The sequence below is a fragment of the Pogona vitticeps genome, chromosome 2 (genome assembly GCF_051106095.1).
Source record: "Pogona vitticeps strain Pit_001003342236 chromosome 2, PviZW2.1, whole genome shotgun sequence".
Lineage (NCBI taxonomy): Eukaryota > Metazoa > Chordata > Lepidosauria > Squamata > Agamidae > Pogona > Pogona vitticeps.
The window spans coordinates 176,070,921-176,095,838 of NC_135784.1; the positions used below are offsets into that span (position 1 = coordinate 176,070,921).

At 43.7% G+C, this 24,918-nt stretch overlaps 1 protein-coding gene across 4 annotated transcripts; it reads right to left on the reverse strand.

Moving 5' to 3' along the window:
• Positions 1-2,021: 2,021 nt before the first annotated feature.
• On the reverse strand, positions 2,022-23,222 carry WAS (WASP actin nucleation promoting factor). 4 transcript variants are annotated; one of them, XM_072991329.2, is made up of 12 exons: positions 22,993-23,221; positions 17,989-18,129; positions 16,486-16,572; positions 14,065-14,161; positions 13,298-13,339; positions 12,936-12,983; positions 9,523-9,700; positions 8,339-8,381; positions 6,618-6,771; positions 5,515-5,930; positions 3,577-3,682; positions 2,022-3,068 (listed from the first exon to the last, which is right to left on the reverse strand). In XM_072991329.2, the coding sequence occupies exons 1-12, from the start codon at positions 23,104-23,106 to the stop codon at positions 3,016-3,018; spliced, it is 1,479 nt and encodes a 492-aa protein (XP_072847430.2). In that variant the 5' UTR covers positions 23,107-23,221; the 3' UTR covers positions 2,022-3,015. The 4 variants fall into 4 exon arrangements, with proteins under 4 accessions (XP_072847430.2, XP_072847432.2, XP_072847431.2 ...); XM_072991331.2 differs by lacking the exon at positions 22,993-23,221 and adding an exon at positions 22,006-22,107; XM_072991330.2 differs by lacking the exon at positions 16,486-16,572 and having other exon boundaries at positions 22,993-23,222.
• Between the last annotated feature and the right edge of the window lie 1,696 nt (positions 23,223-24,918).

Below are 24,918 nucleotides of genomic sequence, written 5' to 3' on the forward strand. Positions count from 1 at the left end.
GCTCAAGGTCAGTAACCACACTATCAGGGTTGTCCGGGACATCCAGATCTTTCTGGTATAATTCCTCTGTGTATTCTTGCCACCTCTTCTTGATGTCTTCTGCTTCTGTGAGGTCCCTCCCATTTTTGTCCTTTATCATGTCCATCTTTGCACAAAATGTTCCTTTACTATCTCCAATTTTCTTGAACAAATCTCTGGTTTTTCCCTTTCTATTATTTTCCTCTGTATCTTTGCATTGTTCATTTAAGAAGGCCCTCTTGTCTCTCCTTGCTATTCTTTGGAAGTCTGCATTCCATTTTCTGTAACTTCCCCTTGCATTTTGTTTCCCTTCTCTTCTCTGCTGTATAGAGCTTCTCCATCTTTGACTGCAGAGAACATAATCAATCAGATTTCGGTATTGCTCATCTGGTGATGTCCACGTGTAGAGTCAGCTCTTGTGTTGTTGGAAAAGAGTGTTTGTGATGACCAGCTTGTTCTCTTGACAAAACTCTATTAGCCTTTGCCCTGCTTTGTTTTGAACTCCAAGGCCAAACTTACCTGTTGACTCCCTACTTTAGTATTCCAGTCGCCTATAATGAGAAGAACATCTTTCTTTGGTGTCAGTTCTAGAAGGTGTTGTAAGTCTTCATAGAATTGGTCAATTTCAGCTTCTTCAGCATCAGTGGTTGGTGCATAAACTTGGATTACTGTGATGTTGAAAGGTCTGCCTTGGATTTGTATTGAAATCATTCTATCATTTTTGAGATTGTATCCCAGTACAGCTTTTCCCACTCTTTTGTTGACTATGAGGGTTACCCCATTTCTTCTACGGGATTCTTGCCCACAATAGTAGATATGATAATCGTCTGAATTGAATTTGCCCATTTCCACACATTTTAGTTCACTGACGCCCAGGATGTCAATGTTTATTCTTTCCATCTCCTGTTTGACCACATCCAGCATACCAAGGTTCATAGATCTTTCATAAAGTATTTTTCTTTGTAGCATCGGACTTTCCTTTCACTTCCAGACACGTTCGCAGCTGAGCGTACTTTCGGCTTTGGCCCAACCACTTCATTAGCTCTGGAGCTACTTGTACTTGTCCTCCACTCTTCCTCAGTAGCATGTTGGACGCCTTATGACCTAAGGGGATCATTTTCCAGCATCATATCTTTTAGCCTTTTGTTTCTGTCCATGGAGTTTTCTTGGCAAAGATCCTGGAGTGGCTTGTCAGTTCCTGCTCCAGGTGGATCACGTTTAGTCAGAACTCTCCACTATGACCTGTCCGTCTTGGGTGTCCCTGCACGGCATAGCCCATAGCTTCTCTGAATTACTCAAGCCCCTTCACCACGACAAGGCAGCAATCTGTGAAGAGATGACCTAAGGCACTGCAAATATCTCTGTAATTTTAAAAGAGGAGGTTGCATTCATTGCAGTAAGACAGGGAGTTTATCCAGACAGGGTGATTTCAAATGCATGATTTTGTACAGTACTTCCTATTCTGCTTCTTCAGGTTTTGTAACAGTACTATTCACTCTGTACACCCAGACATCTAAGGGTTGTTAGATGAAGATGCATACAGCAATATGTTCTCATAGGTCTCCAAATACCCGTTCCCCGTTCTCCTTTTACACCAATTTATCCACCCTATTCTTTGTCCTCCTCACCTCCTCTCCCACTATTCCATTCCCCACACCACAACAAAGTCACTCCAAACTACAGTTTAGAGAGAAATTATTACAATACTTCTTTTTTTTTATTCTGTTGGCGCCAAGTCCTTTAAAAAAAATTGGATTTCCCCCTGTTGAGTTTATCACTTGAACAACTCATTCCAAGAAATTTGTCAGGGCTGCAGTGAAATCAAAAACAAAGCCACTTTGTTCTTTCATGACTAGTGCTCAATTCATTGCCACTTTTAAAAGGGTAAAATGTGTATTATTACTGGGGGGGGGGAGGCAAAAGAACGAAGAATTCACTACCACAGGTCACATTATTCGGGCATGTCATGCACTATGATCCAAAGTTCATAGATTTGACTGGTATTTATTTGTTTATTTATTTATTTTATTAGATTTATACCCCGCCCATCTAGACCAAAGGTACTAATATATTTGATCCCACCATACAGTAGTGGTACAAAATAATGCCAAACATACCACTACTAAAAATAAATTTTAAAAAGAGAGAAAAGAAAAAATTGACACACCAGACTGAACACAAAGAGGCAGAAAAGTCACAGAAGATTCACAGTAGTTTGTATAAGCAAAACATTGTGTGGATATTGGAAGAACAGCTACATAAATCCATGCAGGACCCAAACCTTAAGGCAGAACAAATGTTGGACAAGATGAGCCTTAGGCTCCTGCCATTACACTCGGAGAAAGTCTGTCTGCCACATTTGCAGGGTAGCAAAGAAAATTGTCTTAAAGTTTATCAATGGTAACCTGCACGATGCAGAAGAAAACATCATTCAGAAATGTGTGCAGAAAAAAACCCAAAATAAGACTTCAGAACCAAATGACAAGGCTATAAGAAAGAGGGCTTGCTTACATTCCTATTCTATGCACACCTATATGTTGGCCTCAAAAGGGGACCTGCTTAGGGGGAAAACATGATTAGATGGTATGGGAAAAGGAAGGGATGATGAGGGGGTGGGGTGAAAGATGATACACCTCTGAGAAAATAGAATACAGGTGATTAGAATGGCATTGTCAAGGCTGAGGGTGGGAAAGAGGTAGGATTACCACTCTCTAAGACTATCAAAGGCATTCAGATGCACAGGTGAGAGTAAGGGAGTGAGAATTCTCCTTGCACCAAAAATAATGATGGAGGGGGGGATGGGAAAAGAATAGCCTTTGACTGCTTACCCAAAAACAGAGTTTCGACCCTTCTCTTATGGGATTCCAGAAGAGTCTGCACAGATTGTGAGGGGGCAATAACTATAGAGCAGCCTAACTACATAAAAATGTCCACAGCCATTCAAATGACAACAGGTTGGTAGGAAGGGTTGTCTCTCTGCCAAGTGTCCTTCTGGACTCAGTCATCCCACTCATCGTCCTCGTCTTCCTCTCCGTTGTCTTCATCTTCATCTGTACGTAAAGAAGAACAGGGCAACCATATGTCAGGAACCATGCCACACAGCATTATAATAGTGCACCTCCATGACAGTTCCCAAGGGAATGTGTGTATATAAACAAGGGAGTATGTGTGGTCACCAAACATTCATTATCTGAATGAGTTCCCTATCTGAATGATGTCAGCCGGTACATATACTGTACACCCATATACATATGTTTGTCCTTTTGTGTGTACCCACCCACAGCCATTCTCGCACATGTGCATATACCACTTGTGTGATTTCATTCTGTTCTGTTCCTTAAGTCTGTGCTTGTCACACATCAGGAACAAAACCAATGCAGGACTGAAGATTTTATTCTTAGCAAAATGCCACCAGGTTTCTATTCCTTCTTTGCTGCACCATTGCTCTTCAAGATAAGCAAAACAGCTCTGGGTTATTGCAAGTATAGGATAAAGGTGTTTGAATGGGTGCTGCCTGAAGGTGAGGGGTATCATATGGAGATGAGCAACCCAGCTTACCTGAGGAGTGAATGACTTTGCTCCTCTTCTGCATCACATGCATAAGAGCCCCTACCAGGCCTTCCGAGCTCTCTGCAGGTGGTGGTGATTCCAACACATCAGGTGTCTGAAATGCAGATTGGGATTATAAACTATCTGATTACAGCTCCCAGTGTTGAGGGTCACTATAAACTCTAAATACAACAACCTAGAATAACACATTGGACAAAGCAGTAAAATGGAAAAGATATAAGTCTGTTTCACAATAACATGGTAAACCTGTCCAGGCTACACCACTTCACTACCACTATGGTTAAATGATATTCATACTTCTAGTTTACTAATGTGGGATATTGTGCTTCTATACCCATGATTCAAAATGCCAGGAAATGGCCCAGTATTGCTGCACAATCTTGTGCCTGTGTTCCCAGCAGGAAAAAGGCTTTACATAGCAAAGGGCAGGCTGAATGTTGACAACACCAATGGCAGCCGTCAAAATGATCTATAGGATACCTCATGTGCTTGCTACCATTCATGAAGTGACACCAAGCAAGGGAAAATCCAAGAAGCTGACCTTTTTTCATAAATCAACCACTACTCACTAAAACACAAAGCAATTGTCATGTCTGTTTTTTGACAAGTATGAATGGTAGTGAGCACAAGAGGGTATCTTATAGACCATCTTGACTGCTGCCTATGAAACTGCAAATTTGAAACTCTCTTGCTGGCAAGCTTGTTCCATGCATGCTCAGTCTTATAACAAAGCAGCTGTTGTCCCCTTTTGAAAGACCTTTTTGAGGATCAATATTTCAGCCCCTGTAGCTCAGATTCCCTCCAAATTAAAAAAATGGATGGGACCAACCATTCTCTTTCAAGAGCAGCATGATTGGTCTTTTCAATTTGTAGGACATATTTTAAATATGGGGACTTTTAAGGTTGCTTGTTTCTGCATTGGGGGGAGCTTCACTTTTTAAAAAATCCTAACACATAAACCCTTTGACCAAATCTCCCAAAATTTGACACAGAGGTCTGTGCTACAACTGTGCCACCTTTGGTGCACACCTGAAGTCCAGTTTCAAAGTTATACTTTTTTGTTTGGGCTGCCCTCATTTTTAGAATTGTCTTGTAGAATGTTGATTTACTTTGCTGCACAATAACATCGCTGCACTACCATGCAACTATGATTCTAAACATTATTTTAAAAATCCCTGTATATGGATATCTAGATATTAGAAAGAAGAGCTTTGGCCTAACTGTTTCCTTGACCTGGTTAGGATTTCAGTTTCCCACTGTGTTTCCCAGTAGAGCCAGCCTGTGGGGCCTTGGGCAAGCTGCACAGTCCCAGGATGCCCCAAAGAAGAGAATGAAAAACCACTTCTGAGCACTCTCTACCTAAAAAACCCTGAAAATGGTCACCCTAAGTGAGAATTGACTTGATGTCGCACAAATATTATTAACAAGCACTCCACTGTGTCAGTCCCCCGCCCATGATCTACAGTGGTACAAGCCTAAAGGGAATGTGGCCTTAGTCCAGTGGGTCTCAACTTTGAGTAACTCAGGTGTTCTTAGACTGTAATTCCCAGAAACCTTCACCACCAGCTGTGTTGGCTGGGGTTTATGGGAGTTGCAGTCCAAGAACACCTGAGTTTCCAAGGTCAGGAAACACTGCCTTAGTCAAATGAGAAGTAGTGAGCACATGTATATGTCACATCATATTTCTTTCATCTAATGTTGCCTTCTCCATTGTCACAGATTTCTACAACTAAGATGTTTCTCATACACAAACGCAGGTTTGATGACTGACGTATTTAACAACACCTCTAGTGGGCAAAACACACAAAGAAAGACAAAGCCCATCTGCTCTGGGGAGAGGTGAGGTGAAAATTCCCTTCCTGATCTCACATGATCAGTCAGACATTTGGGATACGCATTTGACCAAGTCTCCCAAAGATGTCCTACCTTGTTGAGTTGAATTCCTTGTCGTATCTGATCCAGTAACGCTCCACGTCCCATGGAGGGAGCAGGAGCAGGTGAAGCCCCCAGAGAACTAAGGCCTCCAGAGGGAAGGGGTGGGGGTGGACATGGTGCAGAACTCTGGAACTGAGGTGGGGGAGGGGGAGGGGGAGGGGGAGGAGGTGGTGGGGCTGCCCCACCTTGGGGAGGAGGAGGAGGACGGTTTGGCCCAGGCCTCGAGGCAGGCAGAGGAGGCCCACACTGAGGGCTAGGATGTCCCTGAAAGGACTGTGGTGGGGAAGGGCCAACTCCCCTATTTGGTGGGCCTGGGATAGGGGGTAAGGCACCAGTTCGGCCAGGCCCGGGAGATGGGGCAAGGGGGCCTGAACGATTTGGGGGTGGGGGAGGGGGGTGGCTTGGACCTGGAAAAAAAGAGACATATATGAACATTCAGATTCCTGTACATAAAAGGAATGGCTTTCTATATGTTAACATTTTGTTCACTTAATCAATCAATCAAGCTAACAATATGTGGTTCCCTGTTTAGATTACACCCAAATTAGTAAAAACAATCAACACAAAAATGTATCCAGTAATGTAATTGTTGCAGCATATATTTTTGTTGCAGCATATGTTTTTGTTCAATAGAGTCCGTTTTGTTAGATTCAAGATGTGCTTCCCTCAGTTGAGTAATGACCAGAGAAGAGGGGCAGGAAAGGGTGAAGGGAAATGTCATGAAATATGGGGGAGGGGAGTATAATTTGTGATAATTCTACATGACAAGTATAGGGACTAAGCACAGTGATCATTCACAATGAGGATAACAGAAGTAGCCTAGGTTGGCTATGAGAATTAATACTGTGGTACCACTGTCTTAGTTCAAGCTAAAAAGGTTGTCATTGCGTGCATTTGGATTTGAATGTATAGAACCTGCCACATAGGGTTGACTGCACTTGAAGGGCCAGTATATGTGCTCTGTTGTTATTCAGATCAGGGCAGAAGCTAGGTCTTTAACTAGCCCAACCTCAGGGAGTGGGTGGGTGGATGGGGTGCCAAAGGTAAATGAGAGATAACAGAGGCTACCACAACTTCCCAGCCTAGCAGCTCACCCTGTCGCCTTAGTTCTTGCTTTACAGCCTCCAGTCCCCCTTGACCTTCAATGAAATCATAAATTATCTTGGACGTCTCAGCATCAGTCAGTTGAGCCTCACTGATTCCAGCTTGAGAGAAGAGGGTCTTCAAATCAGGATCTAGGTTATTCACCTGAAAGAGAAGCACAGATAGATAGGGCTCTGTCTGTGTGTGTGTGTGCGTGTGGAGTGTGCCAAACATTGTGTTGCCGTGGCTGCTTAATGCAAGCCAATGTACACGACCAGTTGATCATTGCACTAAGGCTATTATACTACTGTTTAATTTCTGATTTCCAGCATGGAACAGTATCACTCAAAGGTCAGGAAGTCTAAACTGCTGCCTTATGGGACTGTCATGCATAGTCACGCCCTTATCATCCCCTCAAACCATCTTCAAAGCCAAACCAGTCCAAAATCCTGAAGTGTCTTAAGTGCAGCCATACTGTTCTATGTGATTCTGAGAATGGGAACCATAAAAAGAAGACGCAAACTGAATCAACAGGCAGACTATGAGTAGTTGCTACCATCCGCTTATTTTCCATAAACTACTTGGTTTCTCGAATGAAGGTAGCTCGTTCAATAAGACAGCCTGGATAAGGAGTCAAGGGTCGTGCCTCACAGGAGTGGAGCCAACCAAGTTCACTTGGAGCATGTGTGGTTGGTGAGACTACAGGTCGTGCCATCCACAAAGCCTTGCAGAAGCTCCATAGTCTCAGCAGGGGTGGGGAAGAGGACCTGCTAAACCACTTCTGAGGACTTTATACTTAGGAAACCTGAGAAGGTCCCAGTAAGTCAGAACTGAATTGACAGGATATGAATTAATTTTCTTTGGCTAGCCACGTGGAAGGGAAAAGATACCATCATGCAGCTACTTTCAAGTCTCATTTCTGGGTCACTTAATGCCCTAAACTCAAGGGAGAACTAAACATTAGAAGCAAATCTGTGCCTGCGTGGGTGAGAGATGGCGAGAGAAAGACAAAGATTCAGAGCACAGAAAAGAGGGAGGGAATATGCGTTTAACCTTTAGTCCAGTCACATGCTACTTCCTCTTCCCCTGGACAAATATGCTTATGAGAGCTGAAATGCAGTTTGGATGGCTGCAAGGTAAAACCAAGGGCTTGGAGAAGACATGTTCAAATGGAAAGCAGCGGATGTGGAAAGGATCTTATTTCCTACTTCTTTCTCCTGCTCCCTCACCCCAATTACTATCAGCTAGTATTCCATCACCCAGCTCTGGTGAAAGGAAGGAAGAAGACTAGCAAGGAAAAAAGCCAGAGTAGGCCTTAGATTTAAATTCTTGACCCCTACAGCACCTTCTAATTCAGAAGCTTTTTTTTTTCAGAGCAAAGAATGTCATCTAAGCTTGTTCACTGAATTGTGAGTAAACCAGGAGATCTCCTCCTTTTCCTGCCAAAGCTACAGACTAACATTTCTTCCTCTGTGCTTTTGCTTTGTACTGAAGTTGCCTGCGCATGAACTGGGTTCAGTAACTCCTTAAAACTGGAATATGCAAGCAAATCCTGACAAAAAGCACCTCATTGCTTCTCACTCAGTAAGGGGTAAATGAGCAGTTCACACATCAATGCTGGATTGTAGTAACTCCAGAGTCTAATCCTCTAACCATGTTAGGCCACGGCCTCATTTCCACCCATTTAACCTCCTCCTTCCAAATGCAGTGATGAATTCCTCCATTTACGTACGTCAAATCCACTGTTGGGATCCCATCCAATGTGCTGGATATGCCTGGAAGGGTAACAAAGAAGACATCCAGTCAGTAAAAGTTCTGAGTCAATTTGTTATCCCCTCATAGGACCAGCTTCAAAGAGTAATGGCTTCAGGATCAGAGTGAAGGTGCAGAAAAGGCACCTGATGTGATTCCCTAAACTTGGAACTGGTAGGCAGGAGCTCGGAGCTTCTGAGGTGCTCCATGCCAAGTGAGAAGGGGAGCAATGGGACCTTGACTAGTCTTGGGGGCCCAACACAACTTCATCACCTTATTCACCTGAAGCTAATCACGAATGTGGTGGGGGAGAAACAAACAAACAGATCCTGAGTCACAAAGTCAGTTCATTCTTTGACAAGGAAACAAGGGCATCCAGAGATTGCTGTCCTCTGAAGATGCCGGCCACAGAGACTGGCGAAACGTTAGGAAGAACACGGCCAAAGAGCCCGAAAAACCCACAACAACCATTAGATCCTGGCCGTGAAAGCCTTTGCAAATAATCGTATTTCTTCATAAGCACCTGAGTGGCTATACTAGGGCTTTGGGGCCTCCTCAACCTGCTTTCCAAGCCTTTCTGCCTCTTCTCATCTGCTTCCTATTTGCTGTGCACCATTGTGTCCTTGGGCTGTCCTGAAATTTCTTTACAGGGTTGCACCTGCATCTGTGCAGACCATAAGGAGATACCGTACATCAACTCTAAACAGTAACGGGAGGATCTGTTTGTAAGGCTGTTGTTGTTTTTAATGTTTTTGTTTTCTATTATACGTGTTGTATCCTCCCAGAGTAGTATCTTGGCACTAATAAGAGCAGGATACAAATTGAATGAGTGAATGACTGAGTGAGTGAGTGAATGAGTGAATGAATGAATAAGTAAATAAGTAAGTAAGATAGATTACCAGCTTCAGTTACTATATCCATTGATCATTCAAGACAGGCAACAGCAGGAGTTCCTGAACTGTTTCACACCAAACTTGCATCATGTGGTATGTGGAAATTGAAGTTTCAGATCATCTCACATGCAAGCGTTGACGGGAAAATATGGCACACAGAAACAGAAATGAAGGAAACCTTTCCCTAAAATGGCCTGAAATGTTGGAAAGATCCTCCTCAATCCTGTTGCCTGTCCTTGAAGAGGTATTTATTTCTTCTGGAGGCACTCACTTGAACCCACTCGGAGCTCCTATGTCAGCTTTAGAAATCTTCTTTTTCCCCTTCTTCTTATCCACTGCGGTGGGAACAGGGAGTCCTCGGTAGCGAGAAAATGTGATGTCTGGATTCTGGATGTTCACAGTTGCCAGAGGGAGAGCAGGCGAAAGGGAGTTTGACTGTGTTCCAGGTCCTTTGGGCAACACAAGACAGAGTGATGAGCTGTGAAGACTCACAAATTTACTTCTTCTCTCCTGCCACTGCAGTGCCCACCAATTCATGAACTCTTCACAATTTAGAACTATGTGTAGTACTGCAGCCTACATATCTGAGGTGTCACTGGTTGGTGGCTGTAGTGAAATTTCCAACTGTGACTAACCAAGTCTTACTACATTCATTACAAAATAACATTTTACATCTTTTTGGAATTATTTATTTGTGTAAAAGGGACGTGGTGGTGCTGCAGGTTAAACCGCAGAAGCCTCTGTGCTACAAGGTTGGAAGACCAGCAGTTGTAAGATCTAATCCATGCAAAGGAGTGAGCTCCCGTCACTTGTCCCAGCTCCTGCCAACCTAGCAGTTCAAAAGCATGCAAATGCAAGTACAGTAGATAAATAGGTACCATCACGGTGGGAAGGTAACGTATCTAGTCGCGTTGGCCATGTGACCACGGAAACTGCCTAAGGACAAACGCTGGCTGTATGGCTTGCAAACAGGGATGAGCACCGCGCCCTAGAGTCAGACACAACTGGACTAAATGTCAAGGGGAACCTTTACCTTTACCTTACCTATCTATGTAAATCATGTTTAACACAATTTGTCCAGCTAACAAAATTTTATGGTTGCCATCACTGGAAATCATTTGCAGTTGTTCACTCTGTATGTTTCTTTCCTTTTCATTCTATATTGCCTTTCTCCCTATTATGGGATGCAAGGCAGTTCGCAAATTATTGAAAGATAAATGAGTTAAAAACTCAATAAATTATTAGTAGTAGGCATCCTTCAGTCTCGAAAGACTATGGTAGCGTGCTCTGTATGGAGGACTTGGAACAGCGTCTAGTGTGGCTGAGGAGGCCAATTCGAGAGTGACAATCCCTTCCACACTGGAGACAAATCCAATCTGTCCCCTGTCCAGCTCCCTGGTTTTGCTTCCTTTGTGACTTCCTCTTTGCCTCAGCCTGCTGGACAAGGGTCTCTTCAAATTGGGAGAGGCCGTGATGTACTGCCTGCCTCCAGGCTGAACGATCAGATGTCAGAGTTTCCCATCTGTTGAGGTCTATTCCTAAGGCCTTCAGATCCCGCTTGCAGATATCCTTGTATCGCAGCTGTGGTCTCCCTCTGGGGCGATTTCCCTGCACTAATTCTCCATATAGGAGATCCTTTGGAATCCGACCATCAGCCATTCTCACAACATGCCCAAGCCAGCGTAGACGTCGCTGTTTCAGTAATGTATGCATGCTGAAAATTCCAGCTCGTTCGAGGACTACTCTATTTGGAACTCTGTCCTGCCAGGTGATACCAAAAATCCGTCGTAGGCAACGCATATGGAAGGTGTTCAGCTTCCTTTCCTGCCGGGCACAAAGGGTCCAGGACTCGCTGCAGTACAGGAGTGTGCTCAGGACACAGGCTCTATAGACCTGGATCTTGGTATGTGTTGTCAGTTTCTTATTGAGCCATACTCTCTTTGTGAGTCTAGAGAACATGGTGGCTGCTTTCCCAATGCGTTTATCCAGCTCGACATCTAGAGAGAGGGTGTCAGAGATGGTTGAGCCAAGGTACACAAAGTCATGAACAACCTCCAATTCTTGTGTGGAGATGGTAATAGAGGGAGGTGAGTCCACACCCTGGCCCATGACTTGTGTTTTCTTCAGGCTGATTGTTAGTCCAAAGTCTTGGCAGGCCTTGCTGAAACGATTCATGAGTTGTTGGAGGTCTTCAGCAGAGTGGGCAACAATGGCTGCATCGTCTGCAAAGAGGAAGTCCCGCATGCATTTCAGTTGGACTTTTGTCTTCGCTCGCAATCTAGAGAGATTAAAGAGCTTTCCATCTGATCTAGTCCGGAGATAGACACCTTCTGTTGCAGTTCCAAAGGCATGCTTCAGCATGACAGCAAAAAAGATCCCAAAAAGTGTTGGTGCGAGGACACAGCCCTGTTTCACTCCGCTTCGGATGTCAAAGGGATCTGATGTTTATTACAATTAAATATATACAGTAAAATAATGGACGGCATCCAAAATTAAAACTCTTCCCTGCCCAATTAGCAGTTAAAAGCGAATTTCAATTTCCAATTCTATTATTTTAATCAATAAAACAATGGGATTCAGGTTTCCATGTTATCTTTGTCAGCTGCCTTGTGAACTCTTACATTTGAAGAGGCAGGATAAAAAAAGTAGACTGTGACTACACTGATATACTGCGGCGGTTTGATCTGCAGCCTGTCTTCCACTTCCATTTACTTTGAGTGATCAAAGGGGGGGGGCACAGATTGATACAGCGCCAGTGTCCACTCACAATGTGATCCACATTTCAGCTCATATGCCTCCTTCCTTCCTTCCTTCCTTCCTTCCTTCCTTCCTTCCTTCCTTCCTTCCTTCCTTCCTTCCTTCCTTCCTTCCTTCCTTCCTTCCTTCCTTCCTTCCTTCCTTCCTTCCTTCCCACCTCTGCCAATCCTTTTATGGTTCACTTTCTAATTTTTTTTTCTGCAGAGAATATATTAAAACAATGACTCAGAGCTGAACTCAAAAGGGGGGGGGACAAATCATAAGGATCGGTGTTACCGTGGTCCCTAAACATCACATCTAACCCCTCCCAATACACGCCCCCTGTCCTTTTGCAGAATGAAAATTTGATAATACAGGGAGAAGTAAATTCAAATTGTTCCTGCTTGAAATATATAAAAGCCTTTAGCAGCAGGGAAAAATGCTCCATGTTGGGAACAAAAAGTGATGGACTGAATTGGTCTTTGTGTCATGTGATGATTTTTTAAAAAATTGAATTCATCTGTTTTGTGACCAGAGCAAAGACCACGGTAGCTGACAGTATAGTTGCATTCTTAGTGAGTTCAATCCCCCACTGTGCCTCCTATGAGTAGAGCCAGCCTGTGTGGCCTTGGGCAAGCTGCACAGTCCCAGGGCGCTCCCAGAAGAAGGGAATGGTAAAACCACTTCTAAGTATTCTCTACCTGGAAAATCGTGAAAAGGGTCACCAAAATTGACTTGATGACACATCATCATCATCATCATCATAGAATCATGGAATAGTGAAGTTGGAAGGAGCCTATAAGGCCATCAAGTCTAACCCCCTGCTCAATGCAGGAATACAAATCATCATCATCACCACCATTATACAGTACTGTATAGTCACACTCAGTAAATACATTTCTTAGTAGATAGATTTTTCTATGTCATCCAAACTTGCAAATTACCTACCAGTTGAGTCCACTCCAGCTGATGAACGAAGAAGACCGGTTCTTCTGTCTAACGAGGCAAAAATACAAGTAAATAGTGATAGTAAAGCACTGACTGCCTCGGGACAATTTCTTGCTATATCATTTTTTAAAACTCCAGCTTCTGGGAACTTTATCCCAACAACTGTCCCCATGTTCTAAAATCGTATTCCTAGGATCCGGGTGATCTTTATAGCAACACTCCCCAAACTCTGCCTGGTAAATAGAGTGAGCACATGATGAGCACAGCAATAGGGCTCAACTCTTGTTATAAGAGGTTCTTTTCATGCTCTGATCACTCGGAACATACACCAATGATTAAGAAACGATAGGCAGAAGACATACCTCCATTGACCGGAGGTGGCAGTGGTGGCAGCTGCCTGGATTCTGAAAAAGGAGGAGAGGGTTAGGAAGAAGGTAAAAGTGACTCAGGTCCTGCTTGTGGAAGGCACTGGCTGGTCCTTGTTGGAATACAAGGTGCGGGGAGGGTGAGCCTGACCCCTTGTCCTCCCCCTGCATGACTTTTCTTCCCTGCTGATTCAGGGCATGGTGGGGTGGGCAAAGTGGCCTTTAAAATGAAATAACACGCCAGCAACAGCAGTAGCAGCAGCTAGTGGCTGTGAAAGGCTGCCAGCTCAAGGGTAGGAGGGTACGGGACAAAGGCTCGAATGCAATGATTCTAAAAGCCCATGTAGCCCTCTCAACTTATATATGACACAGCTTAAGAACAGATTTAAAGGTTTTCCTAAGAGAATGCACACCTTGACCCAAAAGCCACATGACTACCATATGACTTCAAACTGTCTTCAGAAACCCTGATCCATCTCCCTTATAGCTTGACATACAACAACAGTTGATGAGAAACTAATTGCATATTCACAGAAAGCGTTCAGAAGTTCCAGTGGGCCCAAAATGCAGCAGCCAGATTATTAACTGAGGCTGGTGACATGGAAGGAGGGAGAAAAAGCTATTCCATAGGCCTTTTGGTTTGCCTCTGTCTTGCAAGCCCAAAATAGAGTTTTTTGCAGAGCAATTGTTTCAAATGAAGCCAATGTTTCCCAAAGCAAAGAGCCCAATTCTATTAGAACGCCTCACTTGGAATGCCCACCTACCCATCCTCTGGTTCCTCTTCTGGATCTTCTCATCCACCATTTGTTGAAAAGCATATGCCTCCTTTTCATCAGCAAAGTTTAGCCCAACTGTGCAATCCTGCAAGCAACAAGAGGGTGATTCTGTTGTACTAAAGGCCTATAGCCATTCCCAGCAACAGCAAGTCAATATTTGGGACATGTGACCCTCATCATCCACACATGCTCCAGGTGATCTTGGCTGGCCCTTTCCCCATGAGACATAGCATAGATGGGAACTCCCAGCCCACGGCTCTGCAACCGAGTATGCCAACACATCGAGCTATACCCACTCTTTGTGCTCAAGTAAAACAACCGCAGACTGCTTCTCTGCTTACTCCCACCTCATCTCCTCTCCCGTTCTTCGCTTGTTTCATCTCTGTCAAATACAGACTGTAAGCCTCTTAGGACAAGGACCCTCCCATACTCAGTAGATAAACACTGATCATGTTGTAATAAATAATAGATATCAGTACCATTACAGCAGTTCTCGTTGTCATTACTGACACTGTCAGAGACTCTACAATGGATTCCATTCCAAAAAGTGTCTCCTGTGACTGTTCCAGCTGTCCGTTCTCACACACACACACACACACACACACACACACACGCACGCACGCACGCACGCGCACACACACACACACACACACACACACACACACACACACACACACACACACACACACACTGCTGAAGCCAAATAGTGACACTTTACCTGACTAAGGTAAAGGCTGTATGTCGATCATTCTTCGCTAATTGGATAAGCGAAGCGTCAAATCAAGAGGAGGTGGTGGCCACACTAATGAGTGTCTCCTTAAGGGCAGATGGAAGAGACCTTAAGGAGACAATCATTAAGCCCATAAGAAAGAAACCTAATATGGCGGCAGACGAAATTGGCAATTATCGGCCCGTCGCCAATGTTTCTTTCATGAGCAAAGTGGTTGAGAGGGTGGTGGCCGACCAGCTTCAGGTGCTCTTGTATGAAACAGACGCCCTGGATCCATTTCAGTCGGGCTTCAGGCTGCGCCACAGTACAGAGACGGCATTGGTCGCCCTATACAATGACCTGTTGGGGGAGGCAGACAGGGGCAAAATGTCCCTGTTGGTCCTCCTCAACATCTCGGTGGCCTTTGATACTGTCAACCATGGTATCCTCCTGGGGAGGCTCTCTGAGTTGGGAATTGGTGGCTTGGCACTTGCCTGGTTCCGTTCCTTCTTGGGGGACCGTTCCCAGAGTGTGCAGCTTGGGGAGAGCGTTTTGGCCCCGTGGAGTCTCAATTGTGGGGTTCCACAGGGGTCGAGCATCTCCCCAATGCTGTTCAACATCTATATGAGGCCACTGGGAGGGGTAATCAGGGGGTGTGGGTCTTTGTGTCATCAATATGCTGATGATATTATTTTGTTTTATTATAATTGTTATTGAATGATTATGTACATTTTTGTGTTTTATTGTTTTATCTTGTATTAGAAGCCGCCTAGAGTGGTCCGGTGGTCCAGATAGGCGGGATATATATTAAATAAATAAAATAAAAATAAAATTGTACTGGGCTCAAGAATTCCTAACAGGGAAGGGCAACAGCACCATTGAGTTACCTGGTGATGTTTTCTCTCCTGGGCTGGGGAGTGTTCTTTTCCCCAGCCTCAGTGGCATGAACAGTGGAATCAGCAGACTGTGATAGCGTTGACCCATATGGGGGAAAAGGTAGAAGCAGGATACCAGAAAAGGGGGATATATGGGCAATTAAAAACAATGATGGTAGGAGAGTGGGTTGCACAAGGATGATGCAAAACCTAGGGCCAGGATAAGGTTGGACATGGCATGTAGATGGAAAATCCTAACCCGTGAATGTAATGAAGTGATGGAACCCAGCCACACAAAGGCCAACTTCAACAGCAGAATCAATATCCTGTATGACAGTAATTGTAAGTCACAAAAATGTCACAATGACTAGTAGGCATTGTTGGTGGCATATCATCATATTTCATTTGAATAGACAGGCACTTAAAAAACCCCACAGTGATGGATGTTCGAATATATGTTATGAATTTCATGGACACAACAAAATAAATATATTTTGTTGCATCCATGAAATTCAGAAGCAAAAGCAGCACACTTTGCTTCTGTACACAACACAGCAGGGAATGCAACAATACGCCTTCTCAATCACAAGTAGTAGTAACAACAACAACAGCAGCAACAATTTTAGACCTGCAGAGCTGGAAGGGACGCTATGGATCATCACGTCCAGCCCCTGTCAAAGAGGTACAGTGGGGAATCGAACTCCCAACCTCTGGCAGATACCTACATCCCTGAGCTAGCCTTTTCCTCTGGCAGGAGTCTCCGGACATTTTTAGCAGTCCTTCACATGTGTACACATAGGCACTCATCCATAATCCAATACTCACATCTCCTGGAAAAGTGTGGAAATAGGAAGTGGAAGCAGTGTAAACCAGCTGATTATACAGTTCTTGCTCCCAGATCATCTTTTTATCCTGCAACAAAGAAAAATAATACACAGAGATACTCATTGCTCCATGGTTTGCCTTTCCTACTCTCTCAATCTCTCTTTCTCCAAATATAACAGTGCAAGAGACCAGGGACTACAATAAAGATTTACACCAAAAGCATTTACTTCCCTCCATTTGGCCTGCACAGGAGTACTCCTCAGTGCAAATTTATAGACTCTTACTTAAAGGAAACAAGTCTATCAGGATTTTCATATAAAAATATGTGCTCGTGTATATTCAATAAGGATGATGTGGAATGTGGCTTTGCAAATATTATAGAACCCTATTGGCCAGAGTCTGTGACATCACTAGTAACAAGCCTTGAAACTTGACCATATTGGAAAGCAATTCCTTTTTTTGTTACATTGGAAATCAAAGCAAAGGATATAGACCACTTTTACATGCTTGTCCACAGAATCCTGAGAGGTAAGCTGAGCTGAGAGACACTATCAAGCAGAAGGTCACTCAGTGGGCTAAATGGCTGAATGGAGATTTGAATCCAGGTCTCCCCACTCAGAGCCCAACACTGGCTTTTGAACCAAGATAGCCTGCAGGATCATCTCCACAAGGCTAAAATGCATCTATGAGGAATTATGACAGTGCTTGCAAAGCAGTTGCGCAACAAAAATGAATGAACTTCACTCACTGAGTGCATGTTACCACTGTACTAAATAAAAGCACAAGGTCTTTTTTCTGCATGTCCAGAACTGCAAAACCAAGTAGGTTACCATCAGGCACCTCACAGGTAGACCACAAGCCATTCATGCCTGATATGTAAGCAGCATTTCTCAAATTTCCTTTAACCTCTTCCTAGATATTCCTACATCATACAACAATGGTTCTAAAAAAATTTTGACTTACAGGCCACTGGATGCAGCTCCCCCCATATACTCTGGGTGAGGGTAGGGAGGAAGGGAGTAGGGAGAAACCCGGCATGAGTATTTTGAGGATTCTGCGGCACCCCTGGCTGGGTTTGGCAGCACCCTGGGGTACCACAACAAACAGTTCGGGAACTACGACCATACAATATCCCATTTGTTTGAAATCTGATCAACAATAGCAAAGAAACTACAAAGGGTGTAAGTCAATGCCCAGGTCTTTCCATTCTCACCTCCCACTATGAGATATAGAAGGAATACAGGATGAGGCCCTCCTACTTGCAATAGGAGGTTGAAAATGTGTGCCACCTCCCAGACTTTGCCAGACCCACTGCTTCCATCAGTCCTGGCCAGAACGGTCCATTGTGATTAATGAGGAGATCTTAAGTCCAAAGACATCTGATGGTGCCATATATCCCCCCTACCTGCATTCCTATGCTAGTGAATGAAGCGCACATCCGTAACTGCCTCAGGTGAGAGTGGGATGCAGGGCAAGATCACAGTAGAACCAAAGCGTGGGTACCTTAAGATCGTAGAGGCGCATGAAGTATGAACGTCTTGGGTTATCCTTCACAAAGCACAGGATGCCAGCGCCTTGCTTGGACCAGTTTCTGCTGCCTTGTGGCACGGCCAGCAACAGTTGAGCCACTGTGGTGGCCATGGTCTGTCAAGAAACAACAAGTGTGACTTCATTTCCTATCTGGACTAATCACGCAACATAGCAAGGCACCCACATGTGGTAACAGACCAAGCACCGGTAGTGGCTGCCTACCAAAAACCACCAAATTCTGAACCTCTCCCTCACCTTAGTCCGCTGCCTTTGTTTCACTGTTTTCATAGTTTAATTTGTTTATCAGTGTTTTGACAGAATAACTTTTAAAGAACACTTTGAAAGCATTTTAAAGGCATTGGGGCAGGATTTTTTAAAAAAGCTTAACGGCAGTCTTTTAGCAATCCTAAGCAGTAAGGAAAGTGCAATAGGTTCTCTGTATCTGTGGGATCATTATCCGTAGTTTCACTTCTCCATGGTTTGAAAATATTAGAACTATTAAAAGAAAAATCCCAGAAATACTATACATCTTTACATTATATTATGAGAACTGGCCACTAGAGGGAGCCAGAGAACATTCTACTTATAACATCACTATTATAATACAGTACTGTAGTTTTTGTTATTATCCAGGGTTTTTAGCATCCACCAGGGGGGGGGGCTTGGAACCAACCCACTACAGATACATGGGTCCTACTGTACTCTTGGGTTTTGTCTTTTCAAGATGCAATAATAGAACTGGCCATTACAGAGGAAAAGGCTAAATTTCCCTGGTGTGTGGCAATGATGATACAATGTATTATTAACAGGCAATAAAATAAATTGTGTGATTGGAGGAACAATAAGGATAAGGGCAATGTCTCTGGCAAGAAGCCAAAATCCTTGTAAAATCCAACATGCAAAATTATGGGAGAGGCTAGTTGGAGGCTAGAAGTGGGAGGAGGCTCCAGACCAACATAATCGAACATCACAAAGGAAAGATTATGTGGGAATAAATGGGAAGAAGATGGTATTGTGGTGAGTATAAGCTTATCAGCTTGCATAAACTTGAATTTCATTAAAAAGGTCCTGTTAGAGCAGTACAACAATGGAACCAGTTACCTCAAGAGTTGGTGAGTGCAGATATGCTTTGATTGTATTCCTGCATTGAGCAGGGGATTGGACTTGATGGCCTTGTAGGCCCCTTCCAACTTCACGCTTCTATGATTCTATTATCATGCAACTGTAAATTAAGCTATACCTGGCATAATTCTCACTTCTTCAAGGTTATTTTGAAGAAACACAAGAGTCATTTTTTATGGACTGTCAAGAGTAGACTTCGGTCTAGATGGGTGGGGTATAAATCTAATAAATGAAATAAAATAAAATAATAAATAAATAAATAAAGTTGCTTCCAATTCATGATGACCCAATTACGGCTTTCTAAGTACAGTATGTGAGATATTTGGAGACCAGTTTATCATTTTCACCCCACATTAATTTCCATGGCTCAGCAAGAGTGTGAACTCGGGTCTCACGTTAATCATTGCATGTACTTTTTCAAAGTGCCATGTTTGCACTGTACTATTTTAATACTAAATTTAATATTTTGTTTTTCTTTTTATCAAAACGTCCCTTAAAATATAGGATCCTTCCTCCGCCCTTTAATTTTTTTTTAGAACTAATATTAAATATTCATTCATATATCCTCTCTCAACAAGCGGCTTAGTTTTGAAAATTGCTTAGTTTTGAAAACTTTACACAGATCAATCATTCACAATATTCACAAGGACTAAAAAGCCATTCCTGATTCCTCATGCACATTTTTAAAAATGTTGCTTCTTTTAATTTGGGCAGAGATGACAACCGTTGGAACAAACTATCTGCCTTTACTCTCTTGTAGGAAGAGGACAGGTGTCTCTTCTAAGGTGTGAACCACGTCTGCTCCTTCAAAAAAAATTTTAAAAAAATGTCTTGACAATGAGTGAGGGGCCATAAGGTTTTGCAGCTCTCTTTTCTTCATGTGGAGAGGGAGATTTATAAGCAAGGAAAGACCCTGCCCTCAACATCTATCTGCAGAAAGGTTGATGTCTGATGGCTTCTTCCACTGTCTCTTATCACAGACAGGGCAACAAGCAGGCCTTCCCTGCCATTCCTTTGACATTAAGGTGGCCGCACATCCTCCTAGTTCCCCCATCTTAGTCTTCTTTTTTAAGTCTCTTCTTATTTGAAGAGCTGAGTAGGGCAAGTCCCACTGAAAGATGAAGGACCTCAAGGAGGGAGCTCATGGTGGAGTCAGGAGGCACACAGGTCACCTGGGCACAAGGAACCGCTATTCAGTTTAAATTTTAACAACCATTCCCCGTTTTGCCTCTGTAGGTATAAACCAGCTGGTGTAGTTTTAAGCAGACAGCTCTCTTCTTTCGATGGGGACCAACCTGCTCAGTACGCACCCCATCCAGAACCAGAGGGCAAAGGGAACTATGGCAGCTCCGGTGCTGAGGAGTTAAATTTCCCCACCCTTCAAGAACAACAGGAGGGAATTTAAAAAGAGGAGAGAAAGGGAAGAAAAGGACAAAAATGTCTGTGGGTGTCTGGACGGACAAACCCAGTAAGATCCGAGACCTCAACAAGACTGCAGATTTCATGATTCTTCCAGCGCGGCTGTTCTCTTCCTGGACCTGACAGGAATTCCTCTGCCAAACAGACACACAACTGTTTTTTCTAACTTCTCCGTTTAGATGGCAGTTCATCTTAATCTAAATTAGGTGGTCATCTGTAGCTCTGTGGGGCATGCCTAGTCCTTTTGCAGTTCATGTGCTTAAATGGGAGCTCACCTGTCTGCCATTCAATGTTTCCTCCCTTGTTTGATTTGTATGAATTGGTTGTCCTCCGCCTACCCACCCACTAGTACCTTTGTCTTCCTTATCATTGTTGTTGTTGTTTAGTCGTGTCTGACTCTTCGTGACCCCATGGACCAGAGCACGCCAGGATGCATTTTAAAAATCTAAACATTCCAAGAAGTCGGATCATGTACTACGTAGCGACTGCCTCACCCCAACTGTAGTCATCAAAAGCATTTGGGGGGTATTTTTATTATAAAAAGGTTGTGACGTGCAAATGAGAGAAGTATTGCCCAGTCTTGTATGCAAAGAGTTTCACATTTATATTTTCATTCCATAAAATCTATTCCAAAACTTTATTCCAACACTGCAATAAAACTGAGGTTTTAGTTAACCTGAGAATGGAAAGCAGCATCATAAAACTGTTCCATAGCTATAGCATAGAGTATATGACATTCGTCACTTTGGACTGTAAGACAAGTTAACGACAGGAAATTCTTGGACGGAAAGTTTCCTGTGCTCTCATCTCAGCGGCAACCATCTGTGCCGCCCCTCACAAACCTTTTCTGGAGACTCAGAAACTTTCCTGAACAAGGGATATTGAGGTGACTGGAAAAGGGAGAACCCCACAGGAACTTTTTAAACTCAGTGGGTCTTACCTATACAAGAGATCTGTAAAGTTATTTGGAATCCAAGACATTATGTGGTATATGATATTTTGGAATTACTACTTTAGGATACGTCAGATCTGGGGAGGGGGGGCTGTTTTAAAATAAGGGTGTGCCACGTCTCTAAATGAGGCGAAGGATCCCTTAATCCAGTGGTTCTTAACCTTTGTTACTCGGATGCTTTTGAACTGCAGCTCCCAGAAACCCCAGTCAGGACAGCTGGTGGTGAAGACTTCTGGGAGTTGCAGTCCAAAACTCCTGAGTAACCCAAGGTTAAGAACCAGTGCCTTAATCCACTTTCAAGAGTGCAACATCTCTTGGAAGGAAACCATATCCACTGAACTTCTTTATGAGTGGGTATACCCCTCAAAACAAGGCCTGACTGTTACCTGGCAACATGCTCATTTGCAACAACCAATATTCCCATCCTGTATTTCCAGGTGGGGTGGAAGAGCCTATTTTCAAGCATTACTGGGGGTGGTAATGGTTCACAGGCTCACCTCCGGGCTTCTTACATGTCATCATGATTACTGCCCAGGCTGTCACACAGGGCCTTTTGAGGAAGTGGTTTTTCTCTCTCTCCATTTCCTGTAGGCAAAGCAGTTCATCAAAACGATGAACTACATACAGTACATATTCTCCCTCAAGCTGTTGTCTCAGAATTAGCTCCTTCCGCCTGCTTCTACACAGAAGGCAGAGAAATGAGTAAAATGGACTAAGAGATCATTGTGCGAGCAACCTGTACCAAAGGAGTTATGATCTGCCTGGTGTTAAACTAACCTGGCCAAGTTCCTTCTTATTTCAAAATTAGTGCTAGACAGTTTAAGCATGGAAATGCCACCCTCAGCCAAGGGCTCTTTAGTTCTGTTGGGGTACAATTTTTATGAGCATGCTGATTGGGGATCATGTAACAAGACAGTCTAACACATCTAGAGGCCACCAGTTTGGGGAAAGCCAATTAAGACTGATCAACATCCCTACATGGGAACTAAGCTAAGAGTTGTTTGAGGGAGAGATAAATGCTATGGAGGGTTATTCTTAGACTAGACCTTATGTATCCCCAGATATCAGCAACATTATTCGGGGGTGTACGACTCCATGCTGGCCCGGGTATTCGGAGCACTGTACTGTAGTCCAAAAGAGGAACTTTTTCTATGGCTGATGCTCCCGTTTCAAGCTCCCCAACCTTCTTATCCTCATGCTCCAGCCACGCCGTGCCTCTCGGCATCTGAATGACCCACCCTCTGTCACTCATCATCACCACCATTTACCTTCAGCACAACGCTAAGACAGAGGCTGGGTGGAAAGACACTGACTTGCCTCTTGGGTGCTGAACTGAGTGCTTGTCTCTCGTACGGGATTGTTTTATGCGAGCTACCACTACCTGCCGGGTGTCCCAGTAGCAAAACTCCTCCCCCTGCCCCATTGAAAGGAAGAAAAAGGATTCTGTTTGCAGCCTTTCCACCCCAGAATGATAACAGAATTACCATGCATTTCCTTCCCAAGAGATCGAACATTTGCTGGTTCTCGTGGTCCTCAAGGAGATAGGAAGGCACATTTTCCGTCTGCCCTCGGGCTGCTGGCTTGGACCGTCGGCTCATCTTGGCCCTGTCAGATTACTCAGGGCTCTCCAGAGTCTCACCCAGAGGGAACTTCCGTGTTGCAAGACTTTTTTTTTTCTTCCACAGGAAGTTCAGAAACCACCAGATCTCACAGAGAGAGAGAGAACGCTAGCTAGTTGGGTTCCCCATCTTGCTTCGGAGTCCCAACAACAGAATCACACACAAAGCTGACGTGCAACTCATCCAAGAGTGGAATAACATGTAAGAAGGCCACAGCAAAAGGTTCTCCCCTGAATGATTATAAGAACTGGCACAGGAAAATCCATATTTTGCTCTAAGAAAGATACCCCTCAGATTCTGTTGCAGAGTCTTGAATTTCTGGTAATATTCCCTTTTCATTGTGTAGTAGAAGAGACCCACAGAGTAGAATGGCTACAAGTTCCCCAGAGTCCACCCCTTTCTCATTAACTGGCACTTAAAGTCTCAATAACTTATTCTGAGAGATTTGTGGGGAAAAGAATAAGAAAATGAATTTACTTGCAGTTACTTGAAATTACTGAGTTGTGTATGCTGCTTTCTTTATTGCGCATATACTGAGGAACCTACCAAACTGATCAACAGCAAACAAACAACCGCCTCCAACAGACAAATGAGAGTGAAAAAGATAGCAGAGAGGTGGGGCTCCCTTTGAATTCAAAAGCTGGAAGGAACGATTGGTTAGTGCTGGACAGACAGATAATCGATCCCAGCCCAGAAAAGTCCATCCCAGTCACACAAACTACAAACAGCATGTGAGGTTGCAAACAAAACTCCAATGGATTTTACACATAAAAATACAATGCAATACCTTATGAAAACATTATTTTTCCATAAACGGGTTCAGCAAATAATCTGTAGTCTGAGCTCAACATCAGATACAAAATGCAAAAAAGAAAAAAAAGTGGGGGGGGGAGAGAGAGCTAGGCGTTAGAACAGTAACGCTGGTCACAGGGCCACCAGCAAACATAAGGGAGCATCCAGTCATGAGGAATTACTTGGATAAAGCTGTGTGATGCAACAAAGCTGAGCTCTGACTGTCATTATATTCTCTGAGGCACTGGTAGTAGTCCAGCTCCTCCTATTTACTTTCTTCATCACCATAAAATAAAACTTAAAGGAAGCCCAAAATAAAACAAATTGAAGCTCAAGGTTCTCAGAATCCCAAATGTTGCTGCAGGTACTGGTTTCCAGGCCAAACACTCTGTGGTTTGCAGAAATTGGATCTGGATTGATGGCTGAAGCTGAAACAGGAGTGGATGGCACACCTTAAAACTGGGCAATGCTGGACCTAGGTGGTAAGGATGAAAGGAGGATGGGCCCTTCAGAAGAGAGAATGCCAGAAAGCTACACTTGGTGGACCACCTCCCTTCTGCGGTTCATAAAGGCATAGAAGCATTGTCCTCTTTTTCATGTGGCCACCCTAGTGGGAAGACCATATCCAGAATTTCCACTGTTAATACACCCCTTGTTGACAAAGGATCCTCTCCATAAGAATTACACCTATAAGCTGAATCTCCTGTCCCACTGGAGGATGGGCTCCTCCTTTCAGCCTGGCTTGAAAAAAAAGGAAAGATGCTCTGAATTTTCTTGCTCAAAGTTCAGTCCCACTTCAAAAAAGCCTTCAAAAAAGCTGTGTGGAAATCCTAAGAATGCGAGCAGTTGCTTTGAAAGCATGCAGTCGGGTCTTCATTTGGGAGAGACTTTGTAAGGAATGCCCATGTAAAGCAAGCTGTATGTCCGAATATAAAAAGAATGTAATGGGAGGAAAGGGGGAGGTTCCCATTTCTAGCTGTGAAAGGAAGCTTTTCTTTG

Bases quoted from the DNA above. Each gene is read 5' to 3' on its own strand.
- WAS (XM_072991329.2), bottom strand. From the start codon at position 23,106: ATGAGCCGACGGTCCAAGCCAGCAGCCCGAGGGCAGACGGAAAATGTG. The intron at 13,340-14,064 runs GTAGGTGGGCAT...CTCCTTTTTCAG, and splicing joins GAAGAGGAACCAGAGGATGG to AATCCAGGCAGCTGCCACCA. The intron at 6,772-8,338 runs GTACGTAAATGG...CTTCTCTTTCAG, and splicing joins ATCCCAACAGTGGATTTGAC to GTGAATAACCTAGATCCTGA.